Source organism: Scardinius erythrophthalmus, assembly GCF_964197995.2.
Source record: "Scardinius erythrophthalmus genome assembly, chromosome: 15".
NCBI classification, from domain to species: domain Eukaryota; kingdom Metazoa; phylum Chordata; class Actinopteri; order Cypriniformes; family Leuciscidae; genus Scardinius; species Scardinius erythrophthalmus.
Window position 1 is genome coordinate 32,868,547 of NC_138235.1, and position 27,880 is coordinate 32,896,426.

Genomic DNA, 27,880 nt, shown 5'->3' on the forward strand with positions numbered 1-27,880 from the left:
ATTAACTTTTAGATTAAAAAAAGATGGAAACTTAACAAGCAGTACCAAAGAGAGGTTGAAGATCAGAGTTTATTGTCTATAGTATTTAGAAATGATGCACAATGACAAATACTATTTCTTCTGGAGTCTGGATATAAACATGTTCTTACATTACATTACCCTCAGCCATGATTTCTATTTTAAAGAACAATGGTAATGACAGTCATAATGGTAAATACATTCCCTCAGATTGCTTTGGGAAACTCTCAAGCTACATTTTTCCATGTAATGCATCTATAATACATATATTAACCAGCATATTATAAATAATATTGCTTTTTAGTTGGTAAAACAGCTTCCATTTTCTGTCAAAAGGCATGTTGAAATTTTGTAGCTGTCATTCTAAGCCTTCTAATAAGGACAATTAAGAGTTTCTTTTTTCTTTTTTCTTTTTCCCTTTTCTGATGAATCCGCAAGGATATACGTACAGTATATAAATACAGCGTTGTGGGCAATATTCTGTGGGGGAAGTGGGGATTCACAGACGCACGGAACACACAACTCTGTATGAAGAAATAAAAATGGCCCTGGTGAAAATGTTTATGTGATCATGAACGTTCATGGGTTACGAGACCCTCCTCCTGGAATTGACACGTCCGACACTCGTGATGCTACTTTTGCGGGAGAGAACGGGAGTCGGGGAGGTGGGTGACGTCTCACTGGGACAGCCGTGCTGGACAAGAATCTCAGCACACTCTTTGCTCCCGGCTTGGCGCGCCAACGTCAGTGCGGTTCGACCTTGTGGATCCTTTGACTTCACATCACTGCCGTACTGTAGAGCACAATGAAGCAAAAACAAAAAAAGAACCTGTTAGAAATGCACAAACAATGCAATACTGAAAGTGCAAAAGCTAAAAGGAATGGTTCACACAAAAATGAAAATTCTACAAAAACATGTCATTTAACACTATACGCCTACAGTATCTCATATTTGATATGCACATTTCTAATTATCAACATGATTAAACCTTTGCTAAAAAAAACTGTCGTACACAAACTGCACGCCTTCTGTCGTCTGATTGATGGTTTCTATTTTTTAGCGAGTAAAAGGCCTTTTAATGTAATTCTAAAAATGTCCACCTTCAGGTTGCGGTACATGTGACTTTCTGCTGTGAAATCGAATAATTTTTATAAAGTAAACGTAAGAATAACTGTTATATTGTTATCAGTATTTTAAGATGAACATTTACTGGACTGAAGCAACTTAGGTTTGCTTGATTACCCAAATGTAATTTTTCAGAAAAATCATGTTAAAATGTGAGTCTCAAATATGATCCATCAGGATTTTGAGGAACATTTATTTCTTGACCACTGATATTTATATGCATTTTATGCTAGTAGTCTGCCATACTGTTATAAAAATGTCATTGATTTACAATACAAGCTATAAGAATTTCATCTTACTTCTTGGCCATATAAATATCAGCATCATGTTTTTTTTTATCTGTGAGCAAGCCCGCATTAATGCACGGGCTTACCTGGGCTGAAGCCCAGGGGCCTCCCATGTTCAGGTTTATGATGAGCTGAAAAGGTCATATTGTTTTAACTTGTCAGATTTTGTCGCTGTATGTCGCTAGTCGCTTGTGGACGTTGGTAGTGCTGTGCTAACGTCTCGCTTTGGGGTGTGTCTGTTGCGAGTGTGTTTAATCTAAGTTTTTTTTCAACTCACGGACAGATGCACGCGATTACATTTAGAAATAGACAAGCTTTGTTTCCAAATGCACCAAGCAATTATCCTTTCAATTTTATAAACTTTTATATAAACCCAGCCAATATAATCACAATGAACACATCCAAAATAAAATCTTTAACATGTAACTTAGGCTATATAACAACTGCAAAGCATCTAATTTGTAAACAAAATTATTTACGCACTAAATACAGCATAAACTCACTGAGACTGTCGACAGTTTCTTTTCCATGCATCATTTTATTATAGCCTATATCCATGTTTGTGGTTAGTTTACAGTCAAATCATATAAAACAGTGAAATCGCCCTCGAACTCTTCTTCTATCTGTCTTGCCTGCACTGCACTCGAGACGGTGACGGGAGCTGAGCTCCACTGTAAGGCTTCTTTCCTATTGGTTGTCGCTCGCGAAAATCGCTTCTCATTTGCATAAAGTTGAAATTTAGTTGCTGTGTGTGGTTGTTAAATAAAGTGTCTTGTTGTGTCTTGTGTTTATGTGCTCAGTGATATGTTAATAACAATATTAAAATTGAAAACAATATTTAAAAAAACTCACTGTTGTAGGTCTCGAAAGAAACTAATGCATTCTGTGATGTAGATTACCTAGATATTACACTTTTTTTAAATGAGACTCTATAAATCGAGGGGATGGGGGGCCTACAAAACCTCTCAGCCCCGGGGCCTAACATTAGGTTAAGGCGGCTCTGTCTGTGAGTATGAGCTCCATATTCTCCTATATCATACTATCTAAGCCATAAAAGCCTGATGTATCAAATATGATACTCGACAAAAACACACCCTCATCCTTCCCTCGGGTCATTTTGACCCGGAACTAATATATATATATATATATATATATATATATATATATATATATATATAATTATTATTTTTATTTTTTTAATGTAATGTTCATTGGAGTGGTCCAAGACCTTTGGACTCTTGTTTAACCATGAATCTACAAAAAGAGAGATAAGAGATAAACTCAAAAACGGACTTTAGGACCCAGGAGAACAACTCATTTGTGCCATACCTATTTTTTACAGTCTATGGTGCCATATAGAGCTATAAGGCCATCTAGCGGCAAGAGTCATGAATATCATGTTATATATTTTTTCCACAAGAGGTCGGTAGAGACACCCAAATTGACCCAATGTGAGATATTGTGAGCTGATTTGAACTGGTTATACATGTTTTGGAGAGTTGAATTAAATTATATTATTTATTGATAAAATCTAGTAATTTAAACGGTACATAAAATAAAAAATAAATAAATGAAAATTAACAAAAATTGCATTAAAAATAGATGAAATGATACAAGCTTTCTGGGCTTCGGGTCATTTTGACCCGCGAGGGAAGGATTTTTTACAGAATGCGAGGAGAGGATTAAAAAAATGTTGTCTAAAGGTTCAATGAACTGTTCCAAAAAATCTCTTATTCAAAAAGACGTTTTGGCCTTTTTATATCACATGTCAGGCTCAATAACTCACCCAGACCAGCAGCTGTGTCATGACCACGTCTCCCAGCTGGCAGGACGCATGTAATGCGCTGTGATGCTGCTGCGCTGCTCCTTCAGGCGGGATGTTGATCACTTCCTTGGTGCTGTGCGCGAGGAGCAGCAGAAGTCTGGGAAGGTCTCTGTCGATTACTGCTTTAAGCAACCAAGTCGACATTGTGTCCTCTGAACACTGAGCGGGCAAGGGCGACACAAATGCCCGCTGTTCGTATTTGGCACGGATCCACGACTCCCTCTGCTCTCTGAGACAAACACCCAGCAAAGGTCAAATTATTACCATAGTGGCTCTGAATCATTGTCCACAATGACATTCACGGTCAAAGCCAGCTCACCTTGTTGCCTCAGGTGTCAACTTCTGGCACCCTTGGGTACAGGTCTCCCAAATGCTGTTGGCCATATGATTGCCTATAGCCGAAAGCACTTTTGTAAGTTCACTGGGCCAGTCGTCCAGGTCTAGCGAGCGCACACGGGACAGGTGCGTCCCCAGGTTCCGGTGTATCCCCGAACACTCGATGCAGATTAGAGCACCGAGATTAAGACTCGCCCATGTTGGATCTGCAAGGAGAGCGTAATGTTCTCAAATACTGAGAAATGACAGAGATCTCAACATTTATATTTTGTGGTTTATATTTTCATAACAAGGCATCATCTCAGGACACTTACTTGGCGCTGCACAGTCCACACAGAGGTCGTTCCCTTTGGCATTTCGAATGGCCTGCAAGGCAACAGCTTCACTTTGGCTGTTCCTTCGAGCCTGAGAGTTAAAAATTAAAGGGGGGGTGAAATGCTATTTCATGCATACTGAGTTTTTTACATTGTTAAAGAGTTTGATTCCCATGCTAAACATGGACAAAGTTTCAAAAATTAAATTGTACGTTTGAAGGAGTATTTCTGTGCCAAAAATTGTCCTTCCGGTTTGTCACAAGTTTCGGAAAGTTTTTTTCGAGTATGGGTCTGCGTGACATCAGTTGGGGTGGAATTTCCTTATATGGGTCCTAAGGGCACTTCTGCCGGAAGAGCGCGGGCGCGCGCGCACGCTTAGACCAGAGAGAGAGAGCGAAAGCAGTTTGCCATCAAAGCACTCTGCTCGGCTTTTGGAAGTCAATGTCACCAAAGAAGTGGGTTTTTGGTTGCCAGGGCAAGACAACCCTGCACAGATTCCCAAAGAACCCGGCGTTAAGGGACCAGTGGATGGAGTTTGTTTTTCCAGAGCATCAACGAGTTGTGCAAGACTGTTTGTTCCCTGCATTTCGACGATGCTTGTTTTATAAACAAAGCCCAGATCGACGGAGTTGCAGATCGTCTAATGCTTAAGGATCGAGCAGTCACAATGATAAAGGTTCGCGGTCGTGCGTTGGAACCGGGCAGTGAGTAAAACTCCTTCAAATGTCTCTGTGTGTTGTTAGCTATTGGCGCGTAAGCACAGCCCACACAGCGCGCCTCCAGCCGCTCGTTTTTTTCCGGAAAGACACGGAACTGCCTATCTTTCTTTTAGAAATATAATAAAAACTAAAGCCTTTTTGGAGATATGAAGGATGCAGTACCACTCTATAGATACTCAAGATTAACAGGAGATTGAGTGAAAATGAGCATTTCACCCCCCCCCCCCCCCCCTTTAAGTCCATTATTTTGTGATATTGCAAAGCAAACTGTTAATATGTATAGTATATTGTTTCTTAACATGATTTACGTATATAGAAGGAATCAGTGTCCTTTATTGATTCTGTTAACCAATTATTGCTCTTTGATTTTAGGGATATGGAAAAGTTAAAGTGTCCCTATTATGCTATTTTAAAGGTTCCTAATTTTGTTTTGAGGTCTCCTACAATAGGTTTACATGCATCCAAGGTAAAAAAAATATATATATTATTTTTTCATAATATACATTGCAGCATCACCTTTTTTATCACAGTGTTTGATAAAGGATTCGGTTTCTCCTCCTTTTCGAGAGTCTACTCTGCTCTGATTGGTCAGATGACCCAGTCTGTTGTGATTGGTCTACCGCTCACAGCAAGGGTCAGAAACAAAACTCCCATTACCATATCTGAATTTAAACTCCTACAGCACTTGATACACAGTGATATGAACAGTAACAATGGCTTCAGTTTTACTGTATCAATTCCAGTGCGAGTTCTCATTCTTTGGAAAAGCAGCCAAGTGGATTTGCTTCCGCAGCGCAGAAAACATCATCTTTTCGACATGTCGACAACACAAACTAAACTCTTCCACTCTCAGCTACAACTACAGCGCTTGGGTCAAAGTAGACGTTGATCACAGGCGGCCAATGAAGACCAAGACCATTATGCAAATTTGTTACAAACCTACGTAGGTACGAAAAGTTTAGGTTTGTGTTGCAAATCTTTAAAAGATGTTCCTGATAATGACAGACTGATAGAGATCAGATTAGAGCTTGTTAGATAATCATTTATTGCCTTCTTTACCTTATTTCTGCTCTCACAGCTCTGTAGACTTGCAAGGATCTGGCTTTCGATTGCCTGAACCCAGGCGTCCCTGTCCTCTTGACTTTGGGCTTCAAAATGCCAGCTCTGTCCTGTGCTCGATATGATGATGAAGTCCGTGCTCTCTTCCTCTGTTTGGGCGAGAGCAACGGTTATTTACACGAGAGGAAGGGATCAATAAACACACCCATTGTGTCCTCAGTCTCATGTATCGTCTCAGTATAATTATGTGTTTCGGGAGACAGGAACACAGACAGAAAGACTCAGATCCATTTGCTGTAATCTAATGATGTGACAAGAGATGGACATAGAGACACACACTGCAGAAAAGACGGCAAGATGGAGTCAGCTCAGCCACTCACACATTTCATACATTCAGGTTACCTGTTTTGTTAATGTTTCTCAAGCTACCAAAGCTTTTTAATTTCCACATTTTGCGCTTGGCTTGCGGTGCAAGAAATTAGTCCAGGGCAGCAGAGGATAAGAGGAAGAAAGGAAAGAAGAAAGTAAGAAGTAAAAGAGATTGTAAGAGGACCTTACAGAAAGCAATTAATCAGGTCCATACTGAATTCATAAAGGAAAAGAGAAGAAAGAAAAATTGCAAACTCTTCGCAGTAATACATCTGATTGCTTTGGCAGTAAAACTGGATCAAGTACGAGAGAGCTCAACGCGTTTCTGTATTTGGTTGTGTTGTGTTGTGAAACTGATGAAGATTTTTTCTCAATTTGCATGTGTTTCCTTCAGTTGCAGCGCATTGAGCTCAATGTGACGTCTGTCAATCTTTCATAAATCTGATCTCTTACCCTCAGCCTGTCCAGCCGCTGCGTCTCCTTTCAGGTTAATACTTCTGTTTCGCTTTTTCTTCTTCCTGTCAGTCATCGGAGAAGACGGGATGTGTTCTTTTCCTAAGGGAGGACTTGTAGCTCCCTCAATGCTTGATTCTATTAAGATAATACAAAAAAGAGGACAGAATTTTGTCATAATATTTCCTGAAAAAGATTTGTAACTATTCTGAAGATAAAGCCAAAGCCAAAATCCTAAACAATTATATATGTATTAAATATATTGAGTATATTTAAACATATTATAGTAAAATTAATATAATGCTATTACATAATGGAATTTTATTATATATACTGTATATATATATATACATATTTACATTTACATTGAATCATTTAGCAAATATATGATATACTATATAAATATATATATATATATATATAAAAAAAAAAATATATATATATATATAAAGCATATTGCTACATATTATACTATAATAATATACTATATAATATATATTTTTAAATATAATTATATCATATTTTTATATTAAGTATTTCCTTGCAACGAAAAAGAAATTAAAAAAGAATACATGTCTCAATTACAGTTAAATGTAACTAATAAAACTAAAAATACTGAATCAAACAGGAAAATACTGAATCGAAACACAGTCATAAGCTGGTGTATTTATTTAACTAAATATTTCAGTGCAAAAACGGACAAGTAAATAGAAAAGGTAACACCACTAAGTGATATGGATCTTTAAAATGAAAGGTCAAAATGATCAGATTTGCATATGAACTTGATATGAACTGAAATGAATCACTGCACTTTGCAGTTGGAAGCCAATGCTGAGCTACCTTCATTTCCAGCTTAGTAGCATTGCTACTTTTAATTTATAATTCTCCAAAACTGTTATAGAAGGAATGAATGGAAGGTGCAAACTAAATATTTACGCACCCACGCTGAACCCTTTATTAGACACAGATGACGGGCAACGTTTCACCCTTTGATCATTATGAAATGACAAGCCAGTTCTGGATGTCTCTTCTACAGTCAGAAGATTTGCTGGAAAGAGAGAAACCATGACAGTGAGAAACCGTTCAAATTATTTTATTTCATTTGTGAGTAGATTTTAAAAGATTTCACTTACATGTAGCGCCCCCTTCAGATGACTGCTTGTCTTTACTAAGTCCATTTACACCTGGCACAGGGACAAGAGCCGGGCCAGGGGACGGCCCACCGGGAGTGACAGCGCGATGAAGACGCTTTCCTGGCACCTTTACTGTTACTCGCAATAAGTCCATCTCTTTCCCTTGAGCGTTCTGCATAAACTCCTAAAATCATAAATATATGCATAATACTGACGTATTTGTGAGTTAGGTCCATGGATTGTATTGCTCATAATATAGTATGGCAACACTATATTATGAGTAATACAATGCATGGACTTAACTGACAAATACGCCATTTCTCTTCTACAGCCAAAAATAACAAAACATTCAAGATTTTAGGTTTTGTAAATTTATCAGGCAATTTCATCAAAGCATTTTAATCATTACAACACAGATTAGCTGTAAATCCACACCCAAAATATAATGATATAATTTTGTATTAATTTGTAAAAAAAAATATAATCACATTGAGTACTATAGTATAGTATACTACAGTATATATACTATAATAGTATTTTATCATATAATAATATTGACAATTAAAATTGTCTGGTTTAATATATTGTTTAATTATAATTTAATTATATAATATGATATTTAAATTGGTATTTAAATATTTCATTAGTGCAGTCAAATCGATTAATCGCATCTAACATAAAAGTTTTTGTTTATATAATATGTGTGTATACACTATTATATTTATTACAAATGCGTGTGTGTGTGTGGTTTGTACACACACACACACACACACACACACACATATATATTTATATATGTATACTGTATATTATATATACTATATTTCATATAATTATACACCGCAAAAAATATTTTCATTACAAATATCTTAAATTCTTAAATCAAGAGACATTTACTTGAGAAGCTAAATCACTTAAGATATTAAGTCTTGTTTTTGTTGTTTTTAATCTTCAAAATGAAGTGAGTTTATGTTTTTAAAAATCTGCCAGTGGGGTCAGAAAAAAAGACTTAATTCAAAGAAAACAAGATTATTTATCTTACTTCACTGACAGATATTTTTCTTGTGTAAAGCATAAACTCGCTTAACTCTGGTCCATTTTTCTTTTAAACTTTTAAGTCATTTAGCCTCTCTACTAAATATATCTTGATTTAAGAATGTTTATATATTTGTACTGGAAAGCAAGATGAAAATACAGAGTAAGAAAATAATTTTTTGCTGTGCATGAGTTATTTTCCCGGCAAAGGGCAATATTATTAAATACAGTTACAGCATCACACCTAAACACACTATTTTATAATAAACTAATAAATCTAAAAATACTAAGTCAAAAACACAGTGATGAACAGCAGTATTCATTTCTGTACAAAACACAAAACACAAAATGTGATTATAAAACCAGAAGCACACAGGAAGTATTTGTTAATGAAGGATGTGTAAAAACACTGCTCTGATGAAAACAACGGATTACAAGAAAGCATTACTCACATTTAAATTTGAATGATACATCAGCATGCCGTTGTTTGACAGCGTCACGTACTTCTTCTTCCACTCCTTATTTAAAGAGCGTTCACTGCGTTTCCACAAAGTTCCCTAACAAAGGAAAAAAAACATAGTGATTTATTTAATTATTCTTCTAATGCAATGAGATTCATAGATTCTTTCTACGTGTCCAAACACTTTTCGGGGTCAATGCATTTCACAGAAGCCCCACAACACACATCCTCAAAGCTGAGATCTCACATGTACCTGTTTAATAGGAACCGACCGACTGCTCATGTCACCTCTGCTATCTGATGCTCTTTTCTCAGAGTCACTTCCACGACGGTTCTAAAATAACAGACATTTTAGATAAAGTACAGATGAGAGGAAGGCGAAACACGTAAAGGAAGGAAGACAGATGTGACTCATGAGATGAAGTGAGTGTGACAGAAAGTTCACAAACAGAATCTCAGACTGAAGATGCTGTCATACTTCTGGTTTTTTGTAACAACATTTGAAGGTGACGTATGTAATTTTACTAGTATCACCAAAACTTTCTCCGAAGAAGTTTCTCCATCTGCCACAATTCATAGTTATCTTCACACATTAAATTTGGATGGAAGAAATGATTTTACGATAAAGATATTACACACATCACCTTAGATGACTATAATCATTTAGATAAAAGGTCAACTATGCTTTAAAATATAAATAATACAATACAACATTTTCCACACCCAGTTTCACATAGTGTAACTGGCAAGATTTGACACTCTTTGTAATGAGCTCAAAGAACTAACCGCAAATAAAGAGGTCCGTCGTCGGGGCGGATTTCGTTGCGAGCCCCCGTCTCCACTTGCCCCACCCCGTATGTCTTTGTGACTTATCACAGGGGTAGAAGGCAAAGAGGAGGGGTAATCACTACTCTGACCCCCATTACTGGCCTAAGAGAGGATGATGGGACATTAAGAAGAATGAGACAGAGGTTGGTGGAATGGTGAATGGTGCAGACAGATTGATGAAGTTTTTCATAACCATTTAAAACAGTCAAATACTCAACAACAGGGGTATAAAAATGTGTAATGCATCAATCTGAAATTAAAATGTATGTATTGATATGGAATTTTATCATTTATAATTCATCTACAATAAAATATAAGCATGTCATTTTAACTTTTACTAATTTTATTAGAATGATTAAATTTGTAAATAATACTGAAATAATATTAATACTGATTTTGAGGTAAGCAAAGGATATGAAACTAATTAGATCAGAAAATTTTGACAAAGTAATATTTTACACCCCAACAATACTGAAGAATATTGAAAAGACCAACATGATGTTGGCATTTAATTCCTTAAAATATGTCACATTATTTTATTATGACGATAAAGGGGTCTCACAAAGAAATATCTAGGTCATATTTCAAAACAAAACAAAATAAAATTTTAATGAAGAAAATAGGTATACTATATTTAATAATATTTTATAATCATACATATTCTGTATATATATAAAAAAAAAAAATTCAGCCATTAAGATGTTTCATTGTGGCATTATTCTCATCACAATTTTCTCCCCGAATTCACAATATTGTAACGAGAAAAAAAACTATTCAATAAGGTCTCATTTGTTAACATTAGGTAATGTATTAACTAACATGGCCTAACCATGAGCCATACATTTGTTACTGTATTTGTTAGTCTTTGTTACCGTTAACTAATAAAAAAATGCTGCCGTTCATTGTTTGTTGTTTATGTTCTTTCACAGTGCTAATGTTAACAAATACAACTTTTGATCGCAAAAAGATTAATAAATGCTTTAGGAGTGCAGTTTATTATTAGTTAATGTTAACTAATGTAGTTAATGAATGAAACCATATTGTAAAGTGTTATCAATGTTTAAATTCAATTCATGGCAAGAAATAATGATGACTTACAACTGCACTTCACAAATGTACTTTTTTTTTTTTTTGCATAATAGTAATGAAAATTAGATTTTCTTTAACCCAGAATTGACCCAAACAAATACCTGTCCGGGCCCTGACACTGGAGTCGAGGCCCCTGAGTGACTCGGGGAGTTTGGGAGAGATTTACAGGAGGCCAGAAGGGCGGCTTGCTTCTTGGCAGCAACAATCTTGTGAGTCACTAAGAGGGAAACAAGTTTGTCCAATCAACACTGTCATCCTGTCTGGAAGTAACATGTTATTTTGAGATGAAACTCACTTTCATTAAACACTCTGTCCACATTAAGTCCATATGTGGCACAGGTCTCATAGTAAGTGCAGCGACGCACATCTATACACAGCTGCTGGACCCTCTTGTCCTCAATCACACGGGCATTAGTGCTACTGATCTTATCTGCAGGAAGAAAAACACTCATAGAGTTGGTACTCAACACCATATTTTTCAAAAAAACATCCCTTAAGCCAAGACGAGTCTATCTCTTACCTTGCGTTCCAACCGCTATGATGGGGATTTCTGCTATGTTCCGATGTGCACTTAGCTCACTGTAGTTCTTGTACACATCCTGGAAACTTGCTTCATTTTCCAGACTAAAAACCAGGATGAGACCATCGAGCCAGTTGCAGATCTACAATCACAAATGTAGGAATGAAAAACAGTGGGATGCCGGAAGAGTATAATGCAGAATTACACTACTGTTGGAAGGTTTGGGGTCAGCAATTTTCTTTTGGAATTGATCAAACGTTAAAGTAAAGATATTTATAATGTTACAAAAACAATTCTATTTCAAATAAATGTAGTTCTTTTGAACTTTCTATTCATCAAAGAATCCTAAAAAAAATTGATTATAAATATTAACTGTTTTCAACATTGATAATAATCATAAATGTTTCTTGATCAGCAAATCAGCATATTAGAATGATTTCTGAAGGATCATGTGACACTGGAGACTGGAGTAATGATGCTGAAAATTCAGCTTTGATCAAAGGAATAAATTACACTTTAAAATATATTCAAACAGTTCTTTTACATTTTATTAAGATTTCACAGTATTATTGTTTGTACTGTATTTTTGAGCACATAAATGCTGCCTCGATGGCTGCTGCTTTCAATAACATCATTTTTTACAGACCCCAAACGGTAGTGTACATACAAATTTATTCTACACAAGTACGTGCAGGCAAATGCTTCTTGATACAAGAGCTCAATTTCACGCATCAGTCCAAAATGTGTAAAAAGCATAAATAACACAACATGAGAGAGCAGCATTCTCAATCTTTCCACAAGGAGAACTATAGCGTAATTGCATGAACTGTCTTCTTCTTCAGTTTCTATTTAAAATTATTTAACCTCATCTGTGGTTGTGTTTAAGTCAACACATTTTTTTATGCCCTTCCCTTGCTAACTTCCCTGTCTCGTTCACTTGGACGTACGTCATTGTTGCTTACGTTGCACGAGTGCCCACTACGGGCAGAACCCTTGCAATGTGTTTAAATGGAACTCCATGATCACTTGGAATCCGCTATGAAACTGATTTATTATTTACAGCTTTTATCCATAAGCACCATGTGTCTATGCTTATCTCCAACAGGCTGTTGGAGAAAATATAAAAATGTACACAAACGAAAATATTAACAATACAATAAACTATAACGGTGTAAATAAGTCAGATTAAGGTAGCTATAAGTATTATGCAGTGATATGTCAAAATAACTCAAATATCATACATTAGAGTTGTGTGGGGTGCAGGGGCGTGTCTAGAGCATTTTCAGTGGGGGGGCCATGCTGGGGCACTGCCTCCAAACGGGGTGGCCGCCAGTGACCAAAAAAAAAGAAGCTAAATTCTACAGTAGCCTATATTACGTAAATCCTATTGATTTTATTATTTTTTTTAACTTGAATAAAGTTACTTGTAAACAAATGTAGTAATAAAGCACATTTTTGATTAATTTAGTTTTTTGTTATCCCTATATATCCATTAAGTTAAATTTGAGAGCCAGTGTTTATTATTTTTAGTGTTTCCATAAAACTAACAAGTTTATAAAATAAAAGCAATTTTAATAATGAGCAATTTTAAAATCCCAGAAGCAGAAACGATGTCAATTATTTTCTTTTAATAAGTAGTTTGGCCATTACAATATACAGTAGTTTTATTCACAATCTCTTTCAAATAATAAATAAATAAAAAAATAAAAATAAAAAAAATCCCCCCACTGTAATAATTCAAATGGTTTGGCCAAAACATCATAGTGTTTCATTCAACATTTCTTTCAGATTAATTTACAAAAAAGCTGAGTAACACAGAGTTACACTATAACACTTCAAATGAAAACACCACAGTTTAAAAATAAAATATGGAACCATTACATTGTGCTCTACTAATATATTAAAGAACAGTCTTTAGTTTAGAAACAATAATAGCTGACAACTTTTGAGTTTAGCTTGGAGTGTATTGTGATTGTCACTAACATTTTAGTAACTAAACTGAATTTTATTAGGTTTAGTGACATGTTACAATGTTTTGGTACAATTTCTGGTAAGCTACACTTTTTTATTATTTCAATTCAATTATTGTGATTTGATTTAATATTGACTCATTTGGATAAATATTAGGTAGGCTACACAAGATAGGCGTTTTTTCTCAAGAAAAAAACAACTCACCTGATGCTGTAAACATACAGAGAGCCCTATCAGCTGGTATAGGCTATTATTTAAGGTTAAAAATAACTCAAATTAAATATAATGCGTACATTTTTTAAAAAATTATAATAACTTTAATTAATGAAATAAGTAAAATTATAATAAATATGTAATATATAACACATATTTAGCTAAATACTCTCTATAGCTATTTTTTTCTTGCCAATGTACTGTAGCCTATTATATTAATTAAATGGCTTTCCTGAGGTAAATGGGACATAATTGTTCTCCAGCTGTGTTATTGACCTCTTCACACTGATGAAAAACACTGATTGATCGATATTATGTATGAGGAATATACATTTCGGTAAGTTGTACTGTATCTTCAGTGTTCATTCATGTTTTTTTACTATTAGCTAGTAGAGATGATCGGTTCACGTGCGCTAGGGATCTGTCACGTCACATTTAACGTTACAAGCGCCAAAACGTTTGAATTTCGTAATAAAATTGACAGAATATGAGAGCTGAGATTTTTTTTATAAGTAACCTGCTCTGTCTAGTCTGTCGGTCTCCGTGTCCTCTTTGCTTCGCGATTTTTCTGTGCGTGAGAAAATGGATGTGGCGTGAGAGAGTGTGAAAATTGCGTGTGTCTCACGGTGAATGTGTGAGAGTTGGCAGCTCTGGAGTAACAGTAGCAGAAAGAGAGGAAAACAGTCGAAAAAGAAGGAAGGCAGACCTCAACTAAAACAGCTGAATCTTCTGGAACTAAAACTTCTGTTTCGGGGCTGACTGGCAGCTCTTTGTTTGGTGTCTTGACTTCACACTCTTGATTGATAAAGTAAAAGTCCAAGTCCGCGACGACCGTTGTTTTTCTGGCGCTGCACTTTTTGAATCGCGAACTTCAGTAGAGTCTATAAACTGATGGCCGTAAAATGAACCAATCACAAGACATCTTATAGGGGGGGCACCTGGGGTGGCCAATCGAATTTCAGGGGGGGGCCGGTGCCCCCCCTGGCCACCACGTAGACCCGCCCCTGGTGGGGTGTGGGTAAATTAAAGGGATGATTCACCAAAAAAAGGAAAATTATGTCATTATTGACGTTCCAAACCCGAACAATTTCAGAATATGAAGAAGATCTTTTTGATGAAATCTGAGAGCTTTATGTCCCTCCATTGACAGTCTACGCAACTACCACTTTGACGCTTCAAAAAGTTCATAAAGAGATTGTAAAACTAATCCATATGAATTGAGCGGTTTAGTCAATATTTTCTGAAGAGACTAGATCGCTTTATTCACCTTATTTTCGAACGCGGAAGTAAACATATATCCAATATCCGGTTTTTGTGCGGCACTTCCGTTTCCTCGCTTCCCTGTGCTAAATAACGATATCGATCGCGAAGGATTATGCAGAGTTGACAGAAAAATGTTACACATGCCGTAGCAGATTAATACTACAAAGAACTAAAGCTCCGCCTCACTCAGTTAGGGTACCGGACCAGGGGTGCGTTTCCCGAAAGCATCGTTGGCCAACTATGGTCGCAAGTTCCGTCGTTACCAATAGAGTTCAATGGACATTGCGATGAACTTGCGACCATAGTTGGCCAACGATGCTTTCGGGAAACGCACCCCTGGTTGAAAACACTCATGCATCTAGCTGGCAGAGTGCCAAAACTTCGCTGGCGCCTTCAGCACCGCCCTAAACACGGTCGAGCCAGCGCTGGACTAATATATCTGGAGGTATTTTGTCATGTCAAATGTATTTAATGCCATCAGAGTGCAACCAAAGCATAGGATAGCAATAAGTAGATCGCTATAAATAATTGGAAATCATACAAAATAAATGTCATGATCATGCCATTATGCCATGATCACTATATTTTATACAGGGGTTAGCAGCTACTATAATGATTTTTTTTCTCCTTGGAGTTTTTATCATGGTTTATTATTGAGACTTCATAGTCCAGCCACTTTTCTGGTATCGGGTGGTCTTCTGTCGGTCTTGTGTTTACGAAATGAAAAGAACAAACATATACGGTCGTTTCGATGGTTTCTTCAAATGTAAAGCTTTTAACCACAGGCGAAGTGATTCCTCAGGCCGGCGACACTCTGCGTGGCGTGTCCATTTTTATTTCGGCTCCCATGTTAACAGAACGTGCACACTGCCTGCGTGACGCGCGCGTCTCATAGGCGCGGAAAACGCGTGCAGAATCGACGCCTATTTTTCACGCTACACGCAAGCGTTTTGGAAGCGTTTCCAGGCAAAATAGAATAGGAAAAGATGTTTGTATTTCATTTTGACATGAATACATATTAATAAATGACATTTTGATGTTTGAAAGTTTAGGTTTTGACAAATGCAGATATAAATGCAATGCAAAAATCGATTTTCTAATATTGCACCTGTCAATACAGAACGAAATATTCTGTAGCCTATTTTGCCGTCAATACTGCCGACGTTGTCTTTGCTGCTATATATTTATGTTTAACATTAAGTATAGGCCTTCCACAACTCTCTCCCCATTATGTCGAATATAATCACCAATGAATGAGGCTTATCATATGTCACTAGCAGTGCCGCGTCAGACACGTTTCTGGTGTGCAAAGACATGTAAAACGCCACGCAGCCAGTGTGTCTCTGGTCGTAGGGATGCCTGATAATTAAAATGTCAATGATTTCGATGATTAAAACACTCCTGCTCCAAGTAAACCTTTCTTTTGTACCAGTTATTATGACAACCTCTAACTGCACAAACAATGCCGGTCTTCCCCGAAGCCATAACGATAAGTTAGTTGTTACGAACACTTGTTTAATTAACCGCTATGGTGAAAAGTGAGTTAGCGCGCCAGTGACCGGAAGTGCCTGACCGGAAGTCTCACACAAAATACCGTCAACTGGCTGCGTCCGTATTTCCGTTAAAAATAAGGTGAATATGATGAAAAGATTTAATTTAGGTTTTATTCAGAGGTAAACATAGATCAGCGAACATAAACACAAGATCAACGTGTGAAAACAAACCTCATTGGTTCTTGCTGAAACTCAAAAGTGCTGTGTAACACGGGAATGAACCTTATTGGTTCTCGCAAGTCAAGCAAACATGCTTGAACATTTTTCCGTTCGTGTTTATTTATGAAAAAAAGCCTAAATTCGTCTCTTCAGAAATTTTGGACTAAACCGCTCAATTCGAATGGATTAGTTTTACGATTTCCATTTTAAGTTTTTGAAGTGTCAAATTGGTAGTTGCGTAGCTGTCAACGAAGGGACAGAAAGCTCTCAGATTTCATCAAAAAGATCTTCATTTGTGTTCTGAAGATCGAAAGTCGTACGTGTTTGGAACAACCTGAGGGAGAGTAAATAATGACAGAATTTTCATTTTTGGACGAACTATCCCTTGAAGTGTGATTTTGCAAGCACAATTGTTTTGCATTTTGGTCTATGGATCTGCCTGAAGTGTATATATTGAGTAGACTCGCTCTCTCGGTCAAAAATAAAGGGTCGAGGGTCTGTCCAAATAAACTTCCCTCAGACTTTCGACGAAGTTGGACGGACTTTAAAATATAGGCGGGGATTCCCCCAAGGGGGAAGTTCACAAGTGTAAAAACGGAATTAAATGCAGCTCAGTTTAACGGCATGGACAACTTGCTGTAGGTTTATTACCGCCACACTAATGTTAAGTATGAAAAGCAGGAGATGCACACTTGCATTGGCTAAATATTTATGTTGTGCAGACAGTATGTTCCTGACTCAAGTGTTCACAGGGAAATATTCACACACCTGTGCACTTGGTGGACCAGATTCCTCCCGAATCAGCAATAACTGACTCTGTCCCTCCACCAACACTTCTTTTTTATATCTTCCCCCTTCCAGAGAAGAAAAAGAGGACAAAGTCAAAATACAAGAGAACAATTATAATGCATCTAAACGGTTCAAATGACAGTCTTCGAAAAGGAGGTGAGAAAGAACAAAGTTCTCACCCTCATGCGATTCAAGTGGAAGGTAACTTCCTGTGATGAATCTGTTTACCAGAGCAGATTTTCCACTGCGAAGGCTACCCAGAACCCCCTGCATGCGGCAGAAAGAATCATATTTTTAATCATCACTTCAAAAAACTGAATATATAGCATCTGACATTGTTGAGATCTAATCTGAATCTCCTGAGGAGACACAGTTGAGACCTAATTGAAATTTTAGCAAAAGTCTTTATTTGTGCTCTTTTAATTTTGTTAAAGTTTAGAAAAAAAAAAATTCTTCATACAGTCAAAGATGTATCCTTACTCATCAGCATGACAAAAATTCTAAATAAATCTTCATGGTAACACTTTATTTTACAGTGTCCTTGTTACACGTTACATGTAGTTTCTATAGTAATTACTATAAATTATGCATAATTACATGCAACAAACCCTAAACCAAACCTAATCTTAACCCTATATAGTAAGTACATGTAATTAATTAATATTACTCAGTACATAAATGTATAATTACACTGTAACAAGGACACTAAAAACGTGCAACCCTCTTTTTTAGTGCACTTAACCAACTGAAATATTGTTTTTATAGATGTATGCCTAAAAAATGTAACTTGTTGTTTATATGCTTATGGAATTTAAAAAAAAACTGTTTGGGTTATCTCACCAATCGCAGTTCTGGAATAGCGCGAGTTAAGGTCCATTCCTGGCTATTGGCACATGATGCTGAAAAAAGAAAAGTCAAAGTTAAGTCTTAACTTCAAAACAATGAAGACAATTCCAGGGCATTCCTATGCAGTAGATAAGATGTTTTGAGTGGATATTAATGTGTTGCTAGCTATCCAGTTGAATGGCTTTTAATGTGTTGCTATGCAGTTGCTAGAGTCTTTTAAGTGGTTGCCCTAGTTAAAAAAGCCCATCCCCAAATTCAATATTTTATATTAAAAAAGCTGCCAACTTTTGACTGAAGTGGTGGGGTTAGTGTTACCAAATTCGGTACATATACTAATCTCAACGAACTGAACAACTTTCTAAATTACATTCATTAGCTCTGCCCAACAGGAGGTAAAATATTTTTGATTGAATGTGGATTTTTTGATAAAAAAAATTTAATACTCCTCCAAGGCGATTCATATGATCATCACCAAACTGTGTCAACATTAGGCCAAAACATTAAAGATGCTGAATTGCTAACATATTTTTGATATCTCAAACAGAGTTGCCATGGTGTGGGATTAAATGAATGAAAAAAAAAAAAGGGAATCAAGGAGTGTATTATATCTCCATAAGCGCATTGTCTAATTTAGATCACGTTAAGCTTTGGTCATATTCTGATTTGAGGTGATTAGCAAGCAACCACTAATAAAAGTACAACAGAAAAATAGATGAATCAATCATACAACAAAAAAAGAGATGGAATATGTGCTGATTTATTAATATTATGTCTCAGTACACTAGTGAAAAAAGAAACGTATGCAAAAATGTATTTAAAATTTCATACTAAGTATACTACAAACCCATTAACATATTTACTGAGACTTACTGATACAAATTTTATATTTAATATTTACTTGAAGTACTTCTTTATTGAACAATGCACATTTCTTAATATTAAGCCACAAATGTGTTTTAATATCACTATTAGTAAGAATAGTATGATCTCTGTATAATTTCAGTCTTTAAATGCAAGATATTTAAAGTGTACATAAAGTATACTTGCAATAGTTCCACTTTAGCACTATCAAATATACTTAAGTATATCTTCAGCTGGACCGCAATTTCCGGATAACTAAAGTGCATTAAGGACAAACTTAGTTTTGCAGACTTTAAGTATACCAATTTAGTATAGCAACAGTACAGTTGCAGGGTATTTTTATTTATAAGTACATGAATGTGTGAATGTATTTGCAGTATACTTAGCATACAATAAATGTATTTCAAATACATTTTACAATAAATAAACTTGACATTTTGGCACATTTATTTTTCACAATGGGTGAGCCAGCTACTGAATTTTATTTCTAAAAAAAAGATCTCATATATTGATCTACAGCTTAAATCCCCTCGTTCTGACCCTTGATTTGAGTGACGTGAAACTTCAGATGACTCACTTACAGGAAGAGCGAGTTTGACACGACTGAATGATCATACAGTGATCACAACATTCAGAACCTCCAAGCATGAGCAGCAGAGTAAACAACATTATCACCTCCCTTCACGACAAGCCACAGTATCTAAAGTCAGTACAGGAGCAATGATACAGTTGGTTTCTTAAGCCAATCTGTGACCATTTAAACACAGATCATGCGTTGACCCTTTTGTTGCACATTTCTATTCTGCATCAATGTGAAATTTGATTGCACTTTCGCCTCGGATGCCAGTTCATCTGGAGGTGTTATAAATCTCTGGTAATTCACAGGGCGTGAAGGACTGCAGGTGTATCCGAGCAGCAGAGATCACCCACACCCCTTTAAACCCCCTCCGCTTTATATTGGAAGTCTTAGCACACTCTCACTTTTTTTCACCGGCGGCTCAGACCCGGCACCCAGTGATAGACGGGCCTGTCACCTTGTTTTTTGTGTAGCTGCACAGCTGTGGGTGCATCAAGCGGCGGATGAGAGGCAAAAGATGCTTTTGTTAAGGGGGGAGGATCGGTGTGATACACCCTTGTGACCGGCGTGGACTGATTAAAGCAGCTCACGACGCACAGATGCAGGAGATCGGCGTACGATCTGAGTTGGCACTCATGCCGTTTGCAGTTTCCTCTCTCACACGCCACCCACGACACAAACGGAAGAGGTTTAACCCCCTCCGAATTCAGCGCAATTCTATGAGGTCATTGTACGGCGGGGCACATCAGGAGTCGAGCCAGTGCGGTTAGACAGTGTGATCCTTATGTGCCATATACAACACGCCACCCCCTCCATCTAAACGGACGCTCTATGTGACACATTCTGGTCTCTCTCTTTTATAAAAGGACCCCTCCTCGCATACCCTCACTCCCATTCATTTCATGTGTGGCTCGTTCCCTCGCATAACACAGCCACACAACAGGCAACTCTCTCAGCCCTCCCTGTTGCCATGACAACCCCACCTCCAGCCGCTGCTTCTGTTCACTCGGAGAACACATACGTAAATATTTTGTGTGCGCATGCGTCGTGTGTGCAGACACATCAGACCTTTTGCTCGTAGCATTTTGACCACACACACACATATCGAGTTCCACTTGTGCAATTATCAATCGCATCCTACAAAATAGGAAACCTGATTATCAAATCTATATTGTCGAGAAATACAGCTGTTTGAAAAGAAGCCTTTGTTCAACAAGCTCCGCATATAAATTAGTCGAACTTGAAGGCATCTCTGCAAGATCATAGTCGATCATTTGAAGAAAAACAGACTTACTTTGCTAGGGTGGATTTAAAATGCATGTGGCTAAATTTAAGAACATCCATCCAATTGCCTGTTGATTCAGAAACTGCTTAATGTCATTTAAAATGTTTCTTCACTACAGAAATCAGTGCTTTCCCTTCATTTTAGAGTGCTAAAATTCATGGCTGGATATGGCTTTAAATGAAGAGACTGGTGATGAAAGGACTGAAGCTTCCGTGAAAGAATGAGACCAGAATACAGGAAGTGGGTGGAACATCAAAGATGGGATTAGGATGTTGGGCAAAATTATGCTGCCTGTGGCATGGGTATTATCAAATTTATTTCCCATTCCAATTTTTCCAGTGCAGAAACAGAAACAGTAGGGGGTGGTTGTAAATAAAAGACCAGTATGCTTTCAGCATCTTAACTCCACAACCCTAGGCATTAGAATTAATTACCAGAATTCCTTAAATGTGTGTACAGACTTAAACATGTAGATTTTTTAAATGAATGCAAACTAAAACATCAGGATTCTTCACTTTAAAGGAATAGTTCACCAAATAATAAAAACTGTCACCATTTCCTTAGACTCATTTCATTCCAAACATGTATGTCTTTCAATCCTCTGTGGAACACAAAAGATGCCTTTAAAAATGTCCTTTTTTTTTTTTTTTCAGACAAGAAAAGTCAATGGGGTCCAATGTTGTTTTGGACTTTCATTGCATAGACAAAAAAAGATAGTTCAAATATTTTTCAAAAGAAGAACGTAAGTCATTCAGGTTTGGAATTACATAGAGGGTGAGTAAATGATGAAACCATTTAAATGTTTGGGTGAACAATTCCTTTGATAAAAACATTACCCATTCTTTATGCAACGAATCCCTCATTTTCTAAATGTGCAAGCTACCTAGTGTGTCCCCCTCCCATTTTCAGAAACAATCCTGCTTCTACTTATCTGAGAGTTTGAGTTGTGTATGGGTGAGAAAGCCATGTTCTCCTACCTTCCTCTTCACTGGATTCCCTCTGAATGGTGCTATAGACTGGGGTCACAATGGTTGCACTGGTTGCAACTGGAGTGCTCTTGGTAAAAATGCCACTAATAAATCTTAGCATCTTGCGGTCACGTGCTGAAGCCCCCTGGGACTGAGCTGTTCTAAAGTCAGATACCATTTGACCACCTTTGCACTTAAGGAGGTCCTCAGACAGACAATTCAAGTCGCTGTTGTCCAGGGTGCGACTCTTTCCTTTGCGTTGAGGCTTGGTAATCAAGGCGATAGGGGTCGGAAGAGATGTAGATCCTGCCTTTAATCTCTCGGCTCGAGGGCTTTGGGTTCGCATGGCTATGATGTCCCCTTCAGTGGGCCTCTTCATCCCAATAACCCCTTTGAGGTCTTCATCGCAAGTTTTCACCTCGCTTACAGCCCATGATGCCCGGAAAGATCCAGGAGTCGGGCTGGTTGGGGACTGAATCCTGGTCCGACTGTCCTTACGGTCAAGGCTCTTTGAGGAGGCATGGATGCTCTCTCTAGACTCCTTAACTTCACGACCACCGCCATGAGCTTTAAGGAGAGACACGGGACGCTGAGTCGCACGGACCGGGATGTCACCCAGATGTCTGGCTATTTCTCGGGGAAAAGAGGTTTGGGACATCCCGGGGGATTCTCTGGCTCTTCCATTCTCTGTGGTGGGTGAGATCATTGATTTTTGTCTATCACCAGGGTGAACACCATCTGCAAAATGTGCCTTATCCTCCCTTGGGCTTTGGAGTATTTCCTGTTCCACTGAGAATTTGACAGATTCTCCAGCTTCCAGCTCCACAGCCTCACCCATTTTCTGGCGTTCCTGGCCCTCATTATTGGATCCAGGGTGCTTGAGATGTTTCGCTCCATCAGCATCGTACACCGCTCCCTCCACAGCTGGCCTGGACTTCTCCAACTCATTTTCCTCAGTGGTTTCTACCTTCACCAAGGTGAGGGAGATAAGGTAGGTGGTTTTTGACTGTGACGTCCCGCTTCGGTTCATGTGGTCCAGAATTTCTCAGCAGATCAAGGACAGAAAATTAATCAAATAATCTTGTTATTCACTTGTTCAATGGCTTCCACAGCAGGAAAAAAAAATCACGGAATTCATAGAAAAAAAAAAGACAGTTCAAGCAAGTGTGTCAAAAAGAAGTAAACCGTGACCTTGTTCCCTAAAGTAGGAAAAAAATTTGCTAATGTCCTTTGTGCTCTTTCACACCATGTTTCTTCCCAGACTTCGTATTGCTGTTTTCCGGTCCTCTCACACCTATTTTAAGCATGCAGACATGTGCCCAGCTCTCCACACCTGCATGAAAAGCATTCTCACGATTCCACTGATTACATTCAACAAGAGGCAGATTCAAAGGCAAAAATGACAATGCACAAGATGGAAACAGGATCGAAAATTCCTTCAAGGATGACAAAGAGTAAAATTACATCTGTGAGACATGCAGAGCTGATAACCTCAGATCAAGGCACATCGTTTCACCAACCTGCTCCACAGCGTGTGGAGGAGACGCTGACAGACTGAAGAGTCGAACTGAGGAGTCAGTCTACATGCCACATGGATCGGTGGAAACGTTTACAGCAAGTCCACAGAGAGAGATCCTAGTGTCCCTAAACAGAGTCTATCCATCACGCCTCCGGTGATCGGTGCGTCAAGCAGTCGGGATGTCAATAATGCAAACGCGCGAGACAATCATGCTTCGTTCTAGAGAAGAAGGTGCATCTCACGCTAAGGGTTTCAACGAGTCACGCATCATGAACAAGGGTCTCTCAGATCTCTCCAGTGGAAGGTCTTCTTCAAACCCACGCAGAACGGCACCGTGCAGGAATACCCTGCTTCTCTCTCCATCTCCTGCTTCTCTCTCTCTCTCTCTCTCTCTCTCTCTCTCTCTCTCTCTCTCTCTCTCTCTCTCTCTCTCTCTCTCTCTCTCTCTCTCTCTCTCTCTCTCTCTCTCTCTCTCTCTCTCTGCCCTTGTCACCAGCCAGACAGCTCCCAGCCCCTGCTTTCCACAGCCTGCTACCCCCTCCTCTCATTCTCCCTCCCTCCCTCGCCTTCTCCCTCTCTTTTCTCTCGCTCGCACGCTCTCTCCTGCTTAAAAAGCGAGAATCAGTGATGTGTTGAGGAATAAAGACAGACTGTAAAGCTTGCAAGGTTCTGACAAGGAAAAGAGGTCAACACAGCACAAGAAAAACACAAATATGAGTGGTTACGTGCAAAGCTAATCAAGACTGACACACCAATGAGGCAAATTTTGCACTTAATACAGCGCTGTATCAGGCAGCAATGTGCCACATATCACAGTCACAGTCAGTACAGTGATTCAAGAGCCGCCGTGTCCCCCACCTTTCCTGTCCTAGACACTGAGCTTGCTTGTTACCAAGGTATTCCGAGGCTAAACTCCTCCTCCTTCATGCACTGATTCCATCTAGTCTCCCGTTCGCTATCTCCATATCTAACCCCCTGCTATGTGTACCAACTGTCCTTGCAAAGGTGTGTATGAATGAGTAGGTGATTGAGTGAGGGCATGCAATATTATTGACAATTTATTGATTGATCTGTTCAAATGTGCTTGATTGGAATCAATACTACACTCGAATTCATTCAATAACTGGGATGAGAGTAAAAAAAATAAAAATCAAATGTGTTCTACACAAAACACAAGACTCTCTCTCTCTCTCTCTCTCTCTCTATATATATATATACAGTATGTGTGTGTGTGTGTGTGTGTGTGTGTGTGTGTATATATATATATTACAAAAAATAATCTTGTAAAGGGAGGAGTTTAATTTTTAAAATGTTAATTAGCAGTCATATAGAGTTCACAAATCAATAATATATTACATTGATTGCTATCAATCGTGAAGACAGGTGTCATGCAGAACACAATTAGGAAGAGGGCATGCAGTTACTTGATTATGAATGTCTCTCATTTGTTGTTCTTTTTATTGATTTGCTACTTTATTGCACATAAAGAAGAATTTAGTGACTATTACTATTGCTCATAGTAAGTTCAAGAGACAGTTCACTCGAAATGTTTAATTCCATCATCATTTACTCACCTTCATGTCCTTCCAAACAATACTTTCTTCTGTGGAACACAAAATAATATATTTTGAAGAACATTTGGAACCAAACACCATAGAACTCATTTCCGCATATGATTTTTTTTTTATATATCTTATTTTGTGCTCCACAGAAGGACAAAATTCATACAGGTTTGGAATGGCGTAATGAGTAAATGATGACAGAAATTACCCTAGCTACCAACTAGAAAACCCTAGTAACCACATAGCAACACCCTGGCAACCACAGGCAAGCGCCACTCATATTTTTATCAGAAAATGCAAAGCTTTAGTTTATTTATATAATATATGTTCTAATATTTCATGGTAGACATTCCTTGGACTCTTTCTTGGAGAACTCGCACTCATAAATATATTTTCCCCTTTCTCTCTCTCCCCTACATCGCTGTCACTCTGCCTGTCTCCCACTCTCTTGGCTCCCTGCAGTAATCAACATTTAAATGTGTCAGTCCTATTCGCAAATCCCAATGCTCAGAAGCCCACAGCAATGACTTCCCCTTTACAGTTTCCTTCACTTTTATTTTATTCCCATCAAGCATCATTCGAATCATCATATGACTATGTGGGCTAAATTAATATATTCAAAGATCATCCATACTATTTCGTCTTGTCTGTTCTGCAACTTTGTTTACAGAATATTATTATAGATGCAGGTTAATGTAAGTGTGAACAACTTTCTCCAGGAAAATGATCAAATGTGTGAAAAAATCTGAGCAATATCTAGGGACTGCAATACCACAGAAACAAGAAATCCATATAATAAGCATCCAGAATGCCATAGCAGTCATCCAGAATACCCTAGAAATCATCCATAATACCCTAGCAATCATCCAGAATACCCTAGCATCATTGCGGCAAGTTTTGCATGGGTAAGTACCATACAAATCGTGTTTAATTTTGGTTTTGGTTTAAAGAGACAAAATGTCGGTGAGATTCTGCTGATTGATGGCATCTTCAAATTGAGCTGAGACCTAGAGTGACGGATGCATTAACGCTCACAAGAGGAAGTGTGAGGAGGAAGTAAATTATAAGGAGCATCGACAAACACTATATTAAAGATGCATTAGTTTCTGTTACCATCAGTTCCAACCTAAAAACATGCACTGCGCGGATGTTTACTGCTAACACCATTTATAAATGTTGCATCTTAAAATAACTGCTTAAACTTTACAGCCGGCTCATTTGGCTAGAGTTTCGATGGATTGCCAGATTCAGTCAAACAAAGAAAAGCAGAATCTTATGGAAAACTAAAAATAATGAGGTCAGATAAGGAGAGTAAGAGTATAGCACTGTAGACAGGTGGAGACTGACTGAGATGAAGAGGATGTGGCTTTCGTGGGCAGCAAGACAGCGTCAGACAGGAAATGGACCAGCACTTCATGTTCAAAAGCCTGCCACCATGACGATGTCTCTAAGATGGTGCTAATGTTTCAACCTGGGCCTCTTTAAACTAACATCCACCATTCTGATTCAACATCTGGACTGTAGTAACAGTTCATCATCACAGTCTAATGGTGGAGCATGTGCATTTGCAGACGTCTGCTGGTTTTATAATCCAATTTAACACGAGTTAAAGCATTTATATTCCTTTTTATATGTCTGCCTTCTCTAAAATATACAGTTGGGACATTTTAGAATTTGATATTATTTCAAAACTCAAGATAATGCACATAATACTGCAAAAGTGGAACAATCAATAGCAGTCAAACCATGTAAAAAAGCCCAATTCCTTGATTTTTTATCTCACCCAAGGAGCTGTGATTAACTCATTTCCAGATGATTAGTAAACTTGTTCTTCTCTGAGAATTATTTAGATATGTCTTTCTATCAACATAGATTTTCAACTCGAACAACATGCTGTTTACGTGCAAGTCAGTCTTCTAGGTAAGTAAAGGTCCCCTAAGGACCTGAAGTAAACATCACACTTTGCAAAATGATACGGGAATCTATCAGCAAGTTTTCTAGGGGACAAAATAAACAATCTCATGATATTTATGAGACTTTTCCAATTAACTCAGGCTCACCTTGTATGCTGTGAAGGAAAACCTTTAGTCCTGTCCTGAGCTGCTGGTCCTCAACCCTCTCCAGCTGTTTGAGAAATTTGTTTAGAGTTTTCTGCAAGCTTTCATGTCTTCTCACCTCAGCTCTAATTGCAGTCGAGTTAACAACTTTATTTGTGCTATTCATATTTAGACCAATGTGACTGCTTAAAACGCATGGAGTTTCTCCTGTAACCCATCAGCATTTCCTGCCCGTTCTTTCATGTCAATGTCTCGTACAGCAGCAAAACGTTTTTCAAACTCTAAAGCATGCAGCTCAGAGCAGAAGTAGTTTTGCTTGCACGAATTTCCTCTCTCTCTCTCTCTCTCTCTCTCTCTCTCTCTCTCTCTCCCTCTATACGAAATCACTTCCTGATTTTAAAAAGTGTCACCATCTCATAGGCTGCTCTCTCACAAACAGGATTTTGTGGTAAATTCAAGACAACCGTTTAAAAAATAGGGTTTCAAAAAGGCAGCCTCAGATGTATAATCAGATTTAGAGCTGGAATGGTAAAACCTCAGCGCTGATAATAAGAAATAAATACATTATGAGGAAATTGGGGTTAGTTGTCACATGCTGTTTGACAGACAAGTGAATTTTTCATAAATGTCACATTTTGTCACATTAATACTGGGGGCAAAAAGAAGCAATTTCATACAATTAATTA

At 37.8% G+C, this 27,880-nt stretch overlaps 1 protein-coding gene across 4 annotated transcripts; it reads right to left on the reverse strand.

Annotated features, from left to right (window-relative positions):
* Positions 1 to 43: 43 nt before the first annotated feature.
* On the reverse strand, positions 44 to 27,540 carry agap2 (ArfGAP with GTPase domain, ankyrin repeat and PH domain 2; the record flags this gene model as incomplete). 4 transcript variants are annotated; one of them, XM_081387114.1, is made up of 18 exons in its annotated part: positions 44 to 811; positions 3,218 to 3,485; positions 3,576 to 3,798; positions 3,907 to 3,997; positions 5,685 to 5,833; positions 6,507 to 6,644; positions 7,447 to 7,554; positions 7,640 to 7,823; positions 9,127 to 9,231; positions 9,388 to 9,468; positions 9,921 to 10,064; positions 11,153 to 11,268; positions 11,347 to 11,481; positions 11,572 to 11,713; positions 17,499 to 17,584; positions 17,699 to 17,786; positions 18,360 to 18,418; positions 27,198 to 27,540. In XM_081387114.1, the coding sequence occupies 18 exons, from the start codon at positions 27,358 to 27,360 to the stop codon at positions 605 to 607; spliced, it is 2,487 nt and encodes an 828-aa protein (XP_081243240.1). In that variant the 3' UTR covers positions 44 to 604. The 4 variants fall into 4 exon arrangements, with proteins under 4 accessions (XP_081243240.1, XP_081243241.1, XP_081243243.1 ...); XM_081387115.1 differs by having other exon boundaries at positions 7,640 to 7,811; positions 27,198 to 27,502; XM_081387117.1 differs by lacking the exon at positions 27,198 to 27,540 and adding an exon at positions 22,066 to 23,086.
* Positions 27,541 to 27,880: the final 340 nt, after the last annotated feature.